General features: G+C 38.4%; 2 protein-coding genes and 1 long non-coding RNA gene across 3 annotated transcripts in view; all 3 read right to left on the bottom strand.

Moving 5' to 3' along the window:
- Window positions 1-17,144, bottom strand: part of LOC141610822 (uncharacterized) — a 266,728-nt gene that overhangs the window by 178,081 nt on the left and 71,503 nt on the right. The gene's annotated exons all lie outside the window — the stretch shown is intronic.
- LOC141612535 (organic cation/carnitine transporter 3-like) lies at window positions 2,115-3,656 on the bottom strand. Its single transcript, XM_074431349.1, has one exon. It carries the CDS (start codon window positions 3,654-3,656, stop codon window positions 2,115-2,117), a length of 1,542 nt encoding a protein of 513 aa, XP_074287450.1.
- The window catches only part of LOC141610813 (organic cation/carnitine transporter 3-like), a 39,258-nt gene continuing 30,269 nt past the window's right edge, over window positions 8,156-17,144 (bottom strand). The window contains exon 2 of the mRNA XM_074429076.1: window positions 8,156-9,878. Within this exon, the coding sequence (XP_074285177.1) occupies window positions 8,319-9,842 (1,524 nt within the window). The 5' untranslated portion in view covers window positions 9,843-9,878 and the 3' untranslated portion in view covers window positions 8,156-8,318. The remainder of the gene's footprint in view (window positions 9,879-17,144) is intronic.

The raw sequence follows: 17,144 nt of genomic DNA, 5'->3' as shown, positions 1-17,144 counted from the left end.
AATTTGTATCAGCCTTACCTTAGTGTTGAACAATAGTATCTCATAGATGTTGCCCATTTAAGACTAACGTAAGGATGTTAATTGTTAATGACTCAAATTTAAATTATAGAACAAGCAAGGAGAGGCACAAAGACTAGACTAGCGTTCCGACTTCCGACCCCTTATCAAATAAAACTAGCACAATCATTTGGGCTGCTTTTTCAAAGAACAAAGAAAAAGATAGAAAATTATGCACAGTTGAAGCAGCTTGGCAGCTTGACCCAAGTCAAGGTCAAAAAGATTATAATTAACAGGGAAAAGCAATCTAGTAAATTAAACAACACAAAATATCATTGAAGACGGCGATATCCGTCACAAGCTTGTGACGGATACCGTTTCCTTTCACAAAAAACCCAATGAGAGGTGAGTGGGAAGCACATTGGGGGTGCCCCACCTTGTCCCCTCTCCCTTTTTGTGAGAGGTCTTCAGCTTGTGACGGGATTAGTCCGTCACAAGCAAGACGCTTTGATTAAACAAAGGCTCTTGAAGACTTGAAGCAGGCCTAACAAAGACCTTACCTATACATGAAGAGTTTAGCACTATACATCTTCTACTGACAATGGCAGTCGGTAATCTTGACATACAAATGGGAGGACGACTTGAAATTTTGACAAAAAAATTAGGTGCAGGGCTTGAATATTGGAGATTAGGCATAAATCATGCAGAGTGTGTATAGTAATATTAGATCACAATCAAAAGCAAAATACATACAGAGTAATTTACAAGGGAGGGGAGTCTACCCAACCTCCTATCTGAATCATGCTACAAGAAAACATTTTGAAAAACCTATTTTCTTGGCGAGGAGTGATTCGAAAGATTTGATGGGTGCTAACCTATTTTCTTCAATTTCTTCAACTTAATCAAATACTACTAGATCAAAATAAAAAAGTAAAATACATCACCATAATTATTCAACATCCCTTTGACGATTTAACAATACAGATAAACTAAAAAATAATTAAAGGAATAGATGATTACCTGGTATTATAGAGAATAATTAAAGAAGCAGATCAACAAATTTGAAAGGAGAGAAAAATTGAGTTCTATAGCAATGAAATATATAAGGGTATAAGAAAGGGTTTGTTGTATATTAATGGCGGTAAAAAAAAATTGGTTTTGGCGCTCAATATTTGTGGAATCAGTGGGAAACAGAAGCAGAAGCAGCAATTTAGTGCTTCTGTTTCTAGGGGCTTTTTTTTAGGTTTTGACTTTTTAAAAGTAGTTTTACAATCTCTAAAAATATAGTGTTTGGCCAAATTTCTCCTTTTACATTTACAAAAACACTTTTTAAACTTGGCCAAACACCCCCGTAGATAGGAGAAGGTAGATAACAATCCTCGTGTTAGATTTTAATTGACCCACATGATGATTTACCATCTAACTCAAACCACTTGATCTGAAAATAACCGGTTTTAAAAGACTTAAATGGTGGATTTGAAATCAAATTTAATGTTATTTAAGTTATAATAGAAGATAAATTGTAAAACATTTTTATATAAAATTGTCCTTAATCACATACCCTTTCCGAAAGACTCGACCTGAATGACCTATACAAGAAAATGCAAAATAACCTATATAACTAATCCGGAAATAAAATCAAAACATGAATGACCCGAATACATGACACATCTTACCCAAACTCGACTATTAATTTAGAAGTATTGTCATTATTATCTCAATGTCTCGAGGTCTTCTACAAGTGACATGGAAAGGAGAATAGATGCCCACAATCTTACTCATATATTAACAACAAAAACTTTTTCTTGAATTACTCATAATGAAAATTGCATTGAAAAGTGCATCAAGAACAAGTGCTTTACTAATAAACAAACAAAAAACCACTATTTTGCTTTTATTTCATTATAAATTACAAACCAAAGCATTACTAAACCATTGACTCCTTAGGAAATGGTACATATATACAATATACATTATACACATGCTTGATAGTACTATTTATTTTTCTAGCATTCAATGATTCCATTTTAAAGGAATATCATTAGGAATTACTCCCTCATAATAAATATAAAAGGTAAACAAATGACTGGGACGGAAAGAAAGAGTATACAAATTACTCAAAGAATGAGCTTGTTGTCACTGTCAAACTCTTGCTCCTCCATAGTATCATACAACACCTTACCCTTAGTTTCTGGCAAACACAGCACCAAGAACCCACAGAGAAGCATTACCAACCCGAAAACGCCATAAGAGTAGATCATATTATCCCTTCCAACTAGAATCAACATTGGATCAAAAACCGACCCTAAGATCATAGACTGCCTTACCAAAGACGACGTTGAATTTCTTACACAGGTCGGAAACAGCTCTACCATGTACATCAGCACCATATTATACGCCATACAGGCGCAAAACAGCGACACCAACTCCAGCGCGATAAGCATTAGATTATCGTCTTTGCCTAACAATGACATCGCGATGCTCAGTGCTCCGCTGATAGTGCAGAAACCGAGTAAAGAGGTTTTTCTATTGCAGTTTTGCATCCACCAGAGGAAAAACAGTACGTAAGACGACAGCGACAGAAGTGAATGGAATACCAGGGTTAAGTAGATATTGTAACCCAAGTTTTCGACACCCAAGAACATTCCAAAGTACATCATTCCGATACCAAAAGCTAAAAACATTATTGCTAGCAGTCGCTTCACAGCCCATCGTCTACTCAGTATGACCATGAAAGAAATGAAGGGATTCGTGCTAGTGTTAGCTACCTTCTGTACTGTTTCAATGTTTGACAAGCGCGGTATAATTTGACTGACATCTCCTAGACATCTTAACACCTCCATGGCATCCTTTCCTCGGCCATGCATGAACAGCCATCTAGGGGAATCATACAGACAGAAATGACACAGTATCGCGCATATAATTCCCGGAATTGAAGTCCAAAGATACATAGCTCTCCATGAAAGTCCTCTGGTTAAAATAGCGATCCCACTCAAGCTTAACATCCCAAGAGAGAAACAGGTGAATCCAATCATGGTCGCCTGGGGGCGGGATTTTTTCCCAACTCTTTCCGTTAAGAGGACCAGGGCACATGTTCCTATTGACGCGCGCCCGGCCCCACAGAAAAAACGGAAAACTGAGTACACCCAAATATTAGGAGAGAACGAGGAAGCGAAAGCTGCTAGGGACATGACCAGGGTTGAGATTGTCAGCAGGTTTTTTCGTCCAAACGATGAATCACCTAACGTTGCCAGCACCACGCCACCTAATAAGCAACCAGTAAAGTAGGAAGTTGCTGGCATGCCGGCAAATATTGAGCTGGCACATTGTAGGTCCCACTCTGATATGATTGAAGTGTGGACATTTCCGGAATCCCAAGTCCAGTCGGTCTTGGATAGGTCGCATAGGTTGGACGTGGGCGTGCAGGAGGAGGAGGAGGAGGAGGAGTTGTTACTGGTGCAATGCCATGTTGGTTGTGCATGAGTAAAGACACTGATGAAGGTTTGTTGATTGTCAAAGAAAGACGGCATTGAAACCAGGAAGGTTTGCAGGATTTGTGTCAAATTTAGACGTCCAATGCTCTGCTGAATTACGTCATCCAAGGACAGTATCAATGGAGCTGTGATCTCTTCTTCCGCCTTATGCTCGTCCCGCTCCATGACCGATCAATTTGTTAGACCAGGACTGTCTTGCTTCTTTCCTACAAGGTTTTTCAGGAGAAACACCACAAAAGAACAAGCATTAGTCCCAACATAATTCGGGTTGGCTGACATGAATCATCGCTTAAAAACATCAAGGGATATTCTCTCGTATACCCTTCAATTTTTTCATTTTCTAAGATGTACCCCTCTTTTTTTTGCAAAAAAAAACTTTGACAGTCAAGAACTCTTGGCTACAAGTTCAGAATACGATAAACTTTTTTTTCAAATTGACCGTCTTTAGGAGGTCTTCAGTTTGAAAAAGAATTCACTGACGTCTCAACTCGTAGTCGGAAATTATGGTCGGTCAAAGTTTATTCGTTAAAAATCTTTGACCAGTCATAACTATCAGCTACAAGTTCAAAAAGCGGTGAATTTTTTTTTTCAAATTCGAGGCCTTGGCGATATATTGGTTTGAAGAAAAAAATTGCCGCTTTCTGAACTCGTAATAGAGAATGATTGTCGGTCAAAGTTTTTTTTTGTGAAAAACGAGTGGTATACCTTAGAAAACGAAAAAGTTCAGGGGTACACGAGAGAATATCCAAAAAAATATGACATACAGTACAAAAGAACAAGCATTAGTCCCAAAATAATTCAGGTTGGCTAACAGGAATCATCGCTCAAAAAATATCCATTTGAAGTAAAACAATGCAAATATATATGAAATCAGAAAAAAACAGTTAAGGAAGATAGTTGGAACTTCTACTTACCAATGTTAGGTTTCGGATATCCGAATGAAGCTCAACATACCCCAACTGTAGTACAGAAGCATCATTTTTATAGCCTGAAAAAATGTGACATCATCAAAATTTATATATTTTGGAATCAGAAAAATAATATTCACATTCCGCACACAAAACACTACAAAAAATAAAGTCTTCTGATGTGCAAACCATGCAGAATTAAAGTAAACATAAAACAGCTCTAGTTGCTGCAGTCTATGTCACCAATATGAGTTATGCAAAATTCCTAGTTGGTCCAATTGTGTAATACATCTACACCTTATGATAACTCTTACGGAGTATAATCTTATACTAGTAGTGGTTGATGTAATTCTCGACGCAATTTTTATTATGAGTCATTTGAAAACCGATTCCATAAGTCCGAGATGGCCTGGTGTGACTTGTGAGTGGTAGGCATCTCATCTCTTAAACGCGTTCTCAGGGTTTGGCTTAATAGGAATATTTATAATAGTTGGGCCTCAACCGTCACCTTAAGGTTTTGGTTGAGATGGTTCATCTATCATGGCTTACCGGATCCACTATGAATACGCCCTTAGTGATTCGTTATTCGCTCTTTTAGAATGTGTGTTATATGTATTATCATAAACAACGGGATAGAATTCGCTCTTTAACAATTCGTGATTCGTACGGTACATGAGCGAATCCGATGACCCTGCTTTTAACTCTTCCGAATGAAAAATCCAACTTGGGAAAGTCTACCCATTAACTTGACTTACGTACCCGGAAAGAGATTGTCGCGATTGTAGATAAGATAACTTTAAATCAAGACCAAAAGAATAAAGTTTGGTAGGAAAAAAATAAATCCCAAAGGGCAAAGATTGAGATTAGAAAATTATTGTGCACATTCCTTGCAAGAAATACTTGAAAATTAAAGTAGTGTTCTCTTTAGTATTCTGATGTGCAAATCATGCAGAATTAAGTAAACTTAACTACTTAAACCTCCATAACACATGCAAGATACCTTGTGACAGCTCTATTAAGCTTATACTCCTCCCGTCCGGTCAATAGTTTATACTTTCCTATTTAAAGTGTATCAGCCAATGACACTTTTCTTTACTAGTAAATAAATCAACTCATGTGGTTGAGGACCATTACATTTCTCCTCATTTTAAGGTGCTTTTGATTTTTTAATAATTATAAACACATTCCTCTCTCCTTAACTTAATAACGTGTATAAAGCAATTGTAAATTATTACCCGGAATGGAGGGGCTTTTAAGGCGATTGTGTTAAATTGTTAATGTCGCGGATGTAATACACTATTATCGGCTAATTTTTCAGGAATTAACAGACTTGCAGGAAATTGCAACTAGACTGTAAACAAATAAACATGACATATCACCTGTAACAATACTTTAATTTACAAAATCTCATGGCTCTTGCATTCTTTTTAATATCCTCAGTCAACTAGGGAAGTGTAATAACATTAACAATCACATATTTATTTAAATTTAGACGAAAGAGCCAACCACTCGAAACATCCAGGAAGTCGAAACTACTCATAATATAAGATCGATAACAATATTATCAAGAGACGAGTCCATATGAAATGTAAATACATTATTACTGTCGTGCAAAGGCACATAAACGGTCACTTATTTAATCTCGCACCAATCTACGTGGATACGAAGAAGAAGCTCATTTGTCTCGATGGTCTTGCAATCTTCTCCAATCTCAATCTCTTTGACATATGACAAATTCAGGCCGGATGCTCCAATTGATAAGTCGAGATTGATAATAAGAGAAGTATAGGACGGTACAACAAGCATAGACCTTGAAAGTGGTATTGATCCATCAAGGCCTAGTTGTATTGCTTTATCTCGAATCCTCTCAAACAACACTACTCGGTAGTAATCTTTGTTATAACGCGAAGAGTAGTCAAAGTCGCGATATTGAGAAATAAGACTACCATAAATCCCATATTGTCCCAAATCCAAATTTGAACCCGCTTTTAGATTTACAGAAATCTTAATCACGGCTGCAACTGCGCGTGGGAAAATTGAATAGTGCACTGCTGCAAATCCATTATTACCTTGAACGAAACAACACAACTGCTGGTCACGCCAATACTCAAGTTTCGACTCATCCCACTCTTTAAAACCTTTGATAACTATATGATTATCAACATCTTTTATGTCAAATCTCAGCTCCAACGTGCTGCAATCATCATATTTCCTGGAACCGTCAAATATCAATGATGATCTCGTATCTTGTGTTAATTTCAAAGCATCATTTGCATCTCTTTTGAAAATATAACAGACTTTTTCGTCGTTGGATAATAGTTCAATTGAACCATGAATTTGTATTTCTTTTAAATTGTCTTGACTAATTATCACAACCGAGAAAATCTTCACGGCTTCAGATATCGCTGGCTTGTTCTTGTGGACACGGAGATCCCTAATAATGAATTTTAATTAAAATTAAAGAAGAAATTAATCCCCAGAGGAATTGCAACGTAGCGAAAGGTGAGTAATCCTTGTTGAGAGCATATGCTCATAGATTTGACTTGTTCGTTACAACCTCCCATATCGGTATCCTCCAAAGTAAACGACTCTTGCATAAATATATTGTCCGTCCCATCAAATAGTTTCACATATATCCTAGCTCTAAACATTGGGACGAATGCTTCATCAGGATCGATAGAAAATTTCGGAAACGGGTGTAAATATCGACGTCCACCATACGACCATATACGGAATCCCAGAACTCGGCATTTATATTTCCATAAATAGCAAACGTTCCATGCTTCTTCGTATTCGGGTGAACGGTAACCGAAATTATGTGTACTAAAGGGCCGGGTGAGAGAGCAAATCTGCTAACTCCCTTGTCCTTCTCCAAGTCCATGAAATTAGATTAAAACTATATTTTAATTTTAATATTTAATGAAGTGCCTGCAAAAATTTCAATAATAAAATCAATTGGAGCAAACGATACCCTAAATTAACGACGTCCAAACTCAAACTAATTCAATTAATTTTTTACAAGAAGACATAAATAGTAAAATAAATAGAAAATTAGGGTTTGGGTAAAACAGTAAAAGAATAAATAAAGATGAATGAAAGAAAATTAGGGTTTACCATGGGAGGAGGCTCGGGAGGTGAGAGCAGAGCTTACGGGTGAAACACTGGGGTTTTGTACTTTTCCAAAAAATCAAAACTATTTAATTACGTTGGTTTTTCGGACGTAATATGGTAAAATTAACAAGATATTACCATTATTTAGGTTTTAATGGGTTATTTCTTCTTTAAACAAGAATTAGAAAGTAAATTTTTACCATATAAAATACACTACCCTACCTGCAATTGAATTTGGAAAACACAACACACTACCCCACCCGCAAAAAAAAAAAAAATAAAAAAAAAAAAAAAAAATAAAAAAAAAATAAAAAAATGTATTATGAATTGACGAAAAATTTATTAAGAATGGGAGGGAGTAATAAAAAAGAAAACACTATATGAGGTTCAGCCATTCAGCCCAGTTAATTATTCGGAATGGAACGGGTTTCGTAGTTCAGTATGAAGAGTATTCGGGATTACTTTCTGCTCAGAAAAGTGCAGCATATCTTTGCACATCTGTTTGTAACCTGCGCTCCAAGAAGTGTTGCAGGTCTTCCAATGATTTGAAAATAACAAAGTAAATAGGTTGCTCTCGGAGCCACAAACGGAAAATTACATACTCGACAATAATTGCCTTGAATGACTGCTACTTCATCAATAAAAGAAACACGACCAATCTACAGAACCATTTTTATATACAGACATAACAGTATTTCATAATAATTCAAATCAAACAGTTGTACAAATCGCTCTTTAGCTACATCGGAAATATTAACCATCAGTTTCTCAATTATCGAAACAATACATCGCTATTCCTGCAATGTCATCAGAAAAGTAACTTCGTGTCCTGGTCGACTAACTCTTGCTCCTCCATGGTATCGCAAAGTACCTTACCCCTAGTTTCTGAAAGCCAGAGAACCAGAAACCCACACAGTAGCATCACCAACCCGAATGTTCCATACGAGTAAATAATGTTTTTCGTTCCTAACATAACCAGCATCGGATCAAAAACTGAGCCTAAGATCATGGCCTGCCTTACTAGAGACGAACCAGAATTTCTAACGCATGTCGGAAAGAGCTCTACCATGTACATTAATACCAGATTGTTAGCCATAGAAGCACAAAATAGAGATACTATTTCTAGCGAAATGAGTATACCCTTATGGCTAGTTCCCATGACTGAAAAGATTAAGCATGTTGCTCCACTGATCGTGCAGAACCCGAGTAAAGAGCTTCTACGGTTGCAGTGTTGAATCCACCAAAGGAAAGTGAGAAGATAAGAAAAAAGGGTGAGTATTGCATTGAATACAGAGGTCAAGTAGATATCGAAACCCAAGTTTCCAACACCCAAGAACATACCAAAAAATATCAATCCGATGCCAAAAGCTAGTAACATGGACGCTATCAAACGTTTCACAGCCCATCGTCTACTGAGTAGAATCTTAAGGGAAATGAAAGGATTTGTTTTAGGTAGTTTTTGTTCGGTTTTGGCATTTAGTAAGCTCGGGCTAATTATGGTATCAGATCCTAGGCCTCTTAAGACGGCCATGGCATCCTTTTCTCGTCCCTGCATGAGAAGCCATCGAGGGGACTCGTATAGAAAGAGATAACACAGTACGGAACTTATAATTCCCGGAACTGAAGTCCATAAATACAGAGTTCTCCATGAGAAATCCCTGGTTAAAAAAGCAATACCAGTCAAGCCCAATATTCCAAGAGAGAAGGTCACGAATCCAGCCATAGCGGCCTGGGCACGCCACCTTTTAGAAACTCGCTCTGTCAACAGAACGAGGGCACAGATGGCCACTGGTGCGCGCCCAATCCCACATAAAAAACGAAATACCGAGTAAACCCAAACATTAGGAGAAAATGCTGAGGCCAATGCAGCTACGGACATTACCAGGGATGAAATACAAAGCAAGTTTTTTCGACCTAGTGATGAGTCACCAAGGGTGGCAAGCAACAAGCCACCCAGAAAGCAACCAATAAAGAAGGCGGTCCCTGGCATGCCGGCAATTATAGAGCCGAGACATTGAAGGTTCCATTCTGATATGATTGAAGTGTAAACATTACCGGAATCCCAAGCCCATTCGGTCTTGGAAAGGTCACATAGGTTGGAGTTGGAGGCGCAGGAGGTGTTACTACCGGTGCAGTGCCATGTTGGTTGGGCATGAGCAAAGACGCTGATGAAGGTTTGCTGGCTGTCAAAAAAAGATGGCAGTGAAACGAGGATGATTTGCAGAATTTGAGTAAAATTCAGGCGTCCAATACTCTGCTCGATTATCTCATCCACGGACAGTAGCAGTGGTACTGTGATCTCTTCCTCAGTTGAACTGTCTACCCGGTCCATGATCGATCTGTTTGTCAGACCAGGGTATCTCTGCTTCTTTACTGTAGGGATTTTCACGAGAAGCACGAATGTTATTATGAGAACCCATGGGATAAGTACAAAGACTAAATCATTCCGGTTCTGGATTCTAATGGAATAAATTAAAATGGCTCACTAAACATCACAGACTCGATAACTAATCCACATACAAATAATAGCAAAAGCATAGCACAAAAGCATCATTTTCATTGACAGAAAATAATGCAAAAGAATAGTAAGTACTTTCATGAAAAAGTATTCCCTCCGTCTCGATCATTATTTTACCATTTAACCCTTACAAAGAATATCAAAATAAACAAATGATTGTGACGGAGAAAGTATGTGATACAGTGCAAAAACATATAAAGAACTTGAAACTAGCATTTACCTATATAGGATTTCCTAGAAGAAAGAACAATAATGCAGAGTTGCAGACTCTTCTACGTACCATCTAGTATATTACAGTAACATCATATTTATAGCAAGAGATAACTGTTGAAGGTCAATGATTATGAACTTCAAAATACTTGTAAAATATTATGCACATTCCATGCAAGAGTCACTAGAAAAATAAAGTCTTCTTCATACTCTTGTGCAAATCATGCATATTAATATAAACAGATACTAATCTGAGTTCTGAACTTCTGACCTGTCACCATAGTTGACAATTTGACAGTGTGTATGGAATATGAAATGTTCAGTTGGTCTCTCTTAAGACGGTCATATTCGTCTTAAGTGTAGAATGGGTCAAATACTATCCCATATAGGTAGATGAGAAAAGAATTTACCATTCCCGAGGCATTCTGCTTTTTGTCTCATCTGCGTCTTAAACAAGAATTTGTGATGAAATTATTGTTCATTTAATTATTATGAATTATGAATTATGATACACATTGTCACAGCTCAATTCAAACACTCATACATTATTGATGGGTCCTCATAGATACAAGGGGCCCTCCCACTTGCATTTTGTAAGAGGATCACTATCCGTCTTCAGCTTGTGACGGATAATAGCCGTCTTCAATGAGACGGACTCTATTTGAAATCGCCCATTTAATAGAGATTCAAATATTAAGGAATGTAAATAGGGGTGACTATTTGATGGGTCTCAATCTCACAATCACATTGGATACCCCACTTGAAACAATCGCCAGAAAAGACGACGCACTTTGTTCATATGAGTAACACTAGTAATTTAAGCTTATCAATGGAACATGGGTATTACAATCGCCCTCACTCACTTGAAGAACGATACGAGGACGTAAAAATGAGGCAATTTCTACATTACTCCTCTGATTTTTCATAGACTATACTTGCTAAATTAAAATACATTGACCATTTAAGGCATAATGATTAATGACCCACAAGGACAACGCCAGTACGCCACAATAAACAAAACAACATGATAAATTAGAAAATTGGGTTTTTTTAACAAGTGAAGTACCTTGCAATTTAAATTACTCCCATGTTAGAGGCGGGTCGCGTATCCGATTGTCACACCTCGATACGAGTTGATACCCTGACACTTCATTTTAAGCCAAAAACATGCAACATTTCCATTAAACGGAGTATGTGGCCCGTAATTTGTAGGAAAATTTCGTCGTTGAACTGCTACCTTAGCCATCCCCGGTGATTGGAATTTGGAAAGACGATATTCGTTTAAATACCCACCCAGATTTCTATAGCAAAGAACTTGATTTGTTTCAGTAATTTGTAACATAATTGATAGTTATTTGGATTGATGGTTGTTTCACATACCTTTTTTTCTGTATGTATGCGGGTTGTTTAGCAATTGGGTGGGTTTAGTCGTTTAGAGGTATTTGCTATCTACCCTTTCCTTTCTACCTTCTTTTCTAATAATCGCTTAAAATATTATTATATATCTCGACTCTGGTTGCTGGTCCATCCGATATAGCAATATATATATATATATATTAGATTAATCGATTGTGATAGAGAGATGAAGGAGAAAGAGATTTTGTGTAATTGGTTTAGTATTCACTATTCACCTTCTCCTTCCAATCTTCTCATTTTACCCTTTCACACTCAATCAATTAATTAATATTTTCAACGTTCATAATCTTTTTTTTTTAAAGAAAGAATCAATCATTTTTTTTTTTTTTGGTGAAAGGTAAAAATTCCATTAAGCACAAACAACTATTACAAGCTACTCGTACATTTTACAAACAAACTGTTTAAATATCCCAACGGATATTACATTACATTTTGAAGACTAGTAAACCATGCTCTATCCCTACTATCCATAGCCAGTTCAGTTTTAGTCCTCAACCAGACATTCATCTCCTTGATTAGCTGCTTGAACACCAATTCAGGTCTAAGAATGCATCCCTCAACTCTAGCTTTGTTCCTCTGCATCCAAATTTGATACAAGACAGATTGCAGAAAAGCCAACAACACTCCTTTTCTAGTCTTGGAAACTGAACACTGCCCAATCCACATGATAAGACTGGTATTAGGCAGCACCAATCCACACTTCTGAGCAAACAACTCCAGAAGCCTTCTGCTATACTCACATTCCTGAAATAAATGCTCCACAGTTTCAGGTTCATTAGAGCATAACACACAGAGATCATCACTCACAATGCCCAGATGAAAAAGTTTTTCCTTCAGTTGCAAGGCATTCCTTTGAATCAACCATCCAACAAATTGATGCTTGGGAAATGGGAATGCACCAACTATTCCATATATGGTTAGCCCATACCATACACTGGAATTTGTTTCTCAAAATCTCATACCCTTGACTGACAGAGTACCCCTGTGTACCTAAAGTCCATTGTCCATTAGAATATCCAGATGCCAACATATCCCTTACTCTACAAACATTCTTCCACCCCCAACTATTAATCAATCATTAATAAATAGTCATACGACATCTACAACATGTATCAAATTTGACCGGATACAACTCGACTAGACCCAAATAAAATAAAATCTCGTTCAAAGAAAGATCTGTAAACTTGAATTGCTCCAAAGCACGTCCTCTATTATATCGCCGCAAACAGCTTTTCACAAGAGGATCGTAGGATCTTGAGCCTTGACGAGAGACGATTCCATCTGACCAAAGCGAGTGTAACCAACAAATCGACATCATATGTAATACCATATAACGATCCGTTACGAAACTGATCTTCCGTATCTTCACCATATAAGAAACGGCCAAGGCGTTCTTATCTATATTTTCAATAGAACTAAAACCTAGAAAGACAAGGACTGAAAAAACTCCGAAAATAGAGACAGATAAACAGATCTCACAAAAAGGGAGACTTTTATTGATTAATCCATAAAGTTTCATACTAAGAACTGATAAATAAAGCTTTTGGGGGGCTTACCTTCGGTCAATTAGGGGTGAACAAAAAGTGGTCCGGACCAGCAAACCGGACCGACCCGGACCGGCCGGTCCGGTCCGGTCCAGACCGGATACATACCAGTCCGGTCTCCGGGTCCCAAAAAATATGGTGACCGGTCTCCGATCCGGTCCGGTCCGGTCCACATTAAAAAATAAAACTAAATTTGCCTTATAAATTAGTACCGGTCCGGTCCAAACCCGGAAAAAACCGGACCTAAAGGGTTCCGGTCCGGTCCGGTCCGGGTCCCCTTCTAACCGGTCCGGTCCGCGGTCTTGGGATATGTGGTTATCCGGTCCGCGGGTTCATCCGGTCCGGTCCGGTCCGGTCCGGTTTTGGACCGGTGAACACCCCTACGGTCAATAGTCGATGGAAGCCCCAAATTTGATTGATGAGGGCTAGGGTTTTTTAGAGAAAAGAGGAGGAAGTATGATATTTGATAAGTAACTTCAACGTTCATAACTTGTTTATCTTTGATTTTGCCACAAAGAAAAAAAAAAGGGAGATGGGATTATTTACACTGAGTGGACTATACATTTGATGGTGTAGTTTCTGAACATTTAGATAAAGTTTTCGAGTTTTGTTTTAAAAATTAATTATGAGTTTTATTATGAAGTTTCTGACTTCATTTACTTAAACATTAAACTCAAAAAATTAAGTTAGAAGTCAAAAAATTACATATAAGCTCAGAAAAATTTGAGTTTTGACTTTAGAAAACTAAAATAGAACTTATAACTCTATAGAACTTAAAAAAAATACACATAAATTCAGAAACCCATTGAGTGATGTATAATCCTTTTTTCCGATTATTTAGGCTGGTTGTTAGTGGATGACAGGTTGACTATATAATGAATTTATATGGTGAAATTACTCGTAAAAAAATCTTTCTAAAATAGAAAAATAAACAAATAATTGAGATACAGAATAGATGTGATTATCTGAATTACATCTTTATCAATTTGTATATAATTAATTGGAATAGAGGACTACTATGTTGGGTTGGAAGACTATTGAATCAAGCAAGGATGCATTTATAATAATCTTCGTTCAAGCCTAAAGACAAACGTGTAACACCCCAAAAACAACTGTGAGATCAGGGAATTGAGAAGGCTATGATATGTTTATAATAACTTTCACTCACCATATTAGTAACAAGGTCTCGTGTTTTTAGACTTAAGAAAGCAATACAAGGTCAAAGGTGCACACCCATCTTATTGGGATTGTGTTATGAGTTATGACGGTGTTAGGTCGGACTATTACAAGGGGTATTAGAGTAACCTTGCGACCTTGTGGTGAGCATGTACCTAGATCACCCACCTAGCACGGGAAGATTAAGAGGCTTGAATGCGGCGAGCTGCCAGCCTTCTAGACACAATGAGCCAGACACAACGAGGACGTTGTATTTTTTAAATGGGGAAGTTTGTAAAATACCCCAAAATATTGTGAGAAAGTTGTTCTACATCAGAAAATTGAGGAGTTTATGATATGTTTATAACTTTCACCTGCCACATTAGTAACAAGGTCTTATGTTGTGGGGTTAAGAGAAGACAATACCGGCCCAAAAATGCACACTTATCTTCTTGTATTTTTAGGCTTAAGCTAAGAGAAGATAATAGAGGTCCAATGAAATAGCCATAAAATTTCAAGTCACAATAACAATCTTTTTTTTTGTACACTCAATAACAATCATATATTCATAGAGGTGGCAATCAGGTCAGTCGGGTCGTGTTTGGGTCGGGTCACGTCGGTTCGGGTCATATCGGGTCAGCATACTCTTTCGGGTCGAGTCGTGTCGGGTTCGGGTCGTTATCAGGTCGGGTCATTCGGGTCGAATGATGTATCGGGTCGGGTCGGGTTTGGGTCGGGTCATTATCGGGTCTGGTAACTTAATCGCATTACTATTATTTTTTACCATTAAATTTATTTTTTAACCTATTATTTGGTTTAATTAATTCATTACTAAGTCAAACATATCAATCTAAATACAAAATCACTTTCATTTTGATCAAAATTAAGCTTAATAATTATCGGGTCATCAATTTAATCGGGTCAGTATCGGGTCGGGTCAATATCGGGTCGGGTCTAGGTCGGGTTCGGGTCACTGATAATCGGGTCGTGCCGGGTTACGGGTCGTCATCGGGTCGGTTTCGGGTCACAATATTTTCGGGTTCGGGTCGGGTTTGCTCGGGTTCGGATCGGGTCAGACTTGCCAGCTCTATTAATATTCATATGGAGTGCAACAAGAGAAGGTGACAGGCGGTGGGGGTGACTAGTAGTTAGACCTGGCAAAACGGGTCACTCGGGTACGGGTTGGGTCTATTTGGGTCGGGTCATTTCGGGTCTATCACATATTTCGGGTCGGGTTGGGTCGGGTCGGGTCACTTTCGGGTTTCGGGTCAATTTCGGGTGACCTGTTGTCGGGTCATTTTGGGTCGGGTCATTTTCGGGTATAGGTCATTTTGGGTCGGGTTGCTTTTGAGTTAATGGCTAAATACTTAAGTTAATACTATTTTGATTAAGAAATACTATTTTGCAAATTTAACTATTTATTAGGGATTATTGTAACCAATGAAACTTTATTTTGATATATTACATATATATAGTATTAATATGAGTTAGTACTAGTCGTTTCGGGTCATTTTAGGTCACTTCAAGTCATTTGGGATCAGGTCAGTTATGAGTCGGGTCTTTTCGAATTGGGTCACCTCGGGTCGGGTCAACATTGGGTCAGACAATGTTCGGGTCAGGTTTGGGTCGGGTCGGGTCATATTCGGGTCAAGCAAGTTCGGGTCATTTTCGGGTCTCGGGTCAGCCTTTTCGGGTCTGACCCATTTTGCCACGTCTAGACGTCTAGTTAGAGCTGGCAAAAGTTGACCCGACCCGAGGAACCCGACCCGATCCGCCCGAAACCCGACCCGATACAACCCGGAAATTGGGTGAACCGAAACTGAACCGACCCGAACCGAACCGACTCGATAACCGATAGCAGCCTTATTTTTTCCTAACCCGAACTGAACCGACCCGACCCGTGACTCGATATTTTCTCAACCCGATAGATGACCCGATAATGAACTAGCTTAATAATGGTTTAAATAACATCAAATTGACATTCATCTTAATTATTTTCACTTAAAACTACAATTAATACACCAACCCATTATTTAAACATAAAATTACCATCTAAAACTAAATATATAAGATAAAATATATGATGATAACCTGACCCGACACTGACCCGCTAATGACCCGACCCGACTTGCCACCCGTTGATGACCCGACCCGAAGATGACCCGACATGAACCGAACCGACCCGAACCCGTCACTGACCCGACATAACCCGAACCCAATATAACCCGACCCGTAACCGACCCGAGTGACCCGATTGCCACCTCTAGGTCTAGTCAGTAGTCAGTAGACCTGGCAAATCGGGTCAACGGGTCGGGCTCGGGTAGAGTCGGGTCATTTCGGTTTTATGGGTCTATTTCGGGTTTGTTGGTCGGGTTGTTTCGGGTCAAGCGGATCGGTTCATTTTCGGGTCAATGATTAAGAAGGAAAAAGGCATTTCAAAGCTTTTGGGTCCAATTAAAGTTATGTTTTGTCGGGTCATTTTCGGGTTGGGTAGTTCCGGGTCGGGTCATTTTGAGTCGGGTTAATACGGGTCTATGAAAGCTCGGGTCATTTTCAGGTCGGGTCGGGTTAATTCGGGTTTCGGGTGTCATTCGGGTGCGGCAGTTCGGGTCAATTTCGGGTCTCGGGTCAGTCTTTTCGGGTCGGGTCAATCAGGTCGAGTTGATTTTGCCAGATTTAGGCCAAGTGGGCTATAGCCCAACATAATTTGATGTCAAATAATTTTTACTATCTAGTAAAATCATTATAATACAGTGGCATAGTTGGTTGTTGCTAAGCATATAAATGTGAA

This window comes from Silene latifolia, chromosome 11, assembly GCF_048544455.1.
Source record: "Silene latifolia isolate original U9 population chromosome 11, ASM4854445v1, whole genome shotgun sequence".
Lineage (NCBI taxonomy): Eukaryota > Viridiplantae > Streptophyta > Magnoliopsida > Caryophyllales > Caryophyllaceae > Silene > Silene latifolia.
This window is presented reverse-complemented; position numbering and strand designations above follow the sequence as displayed.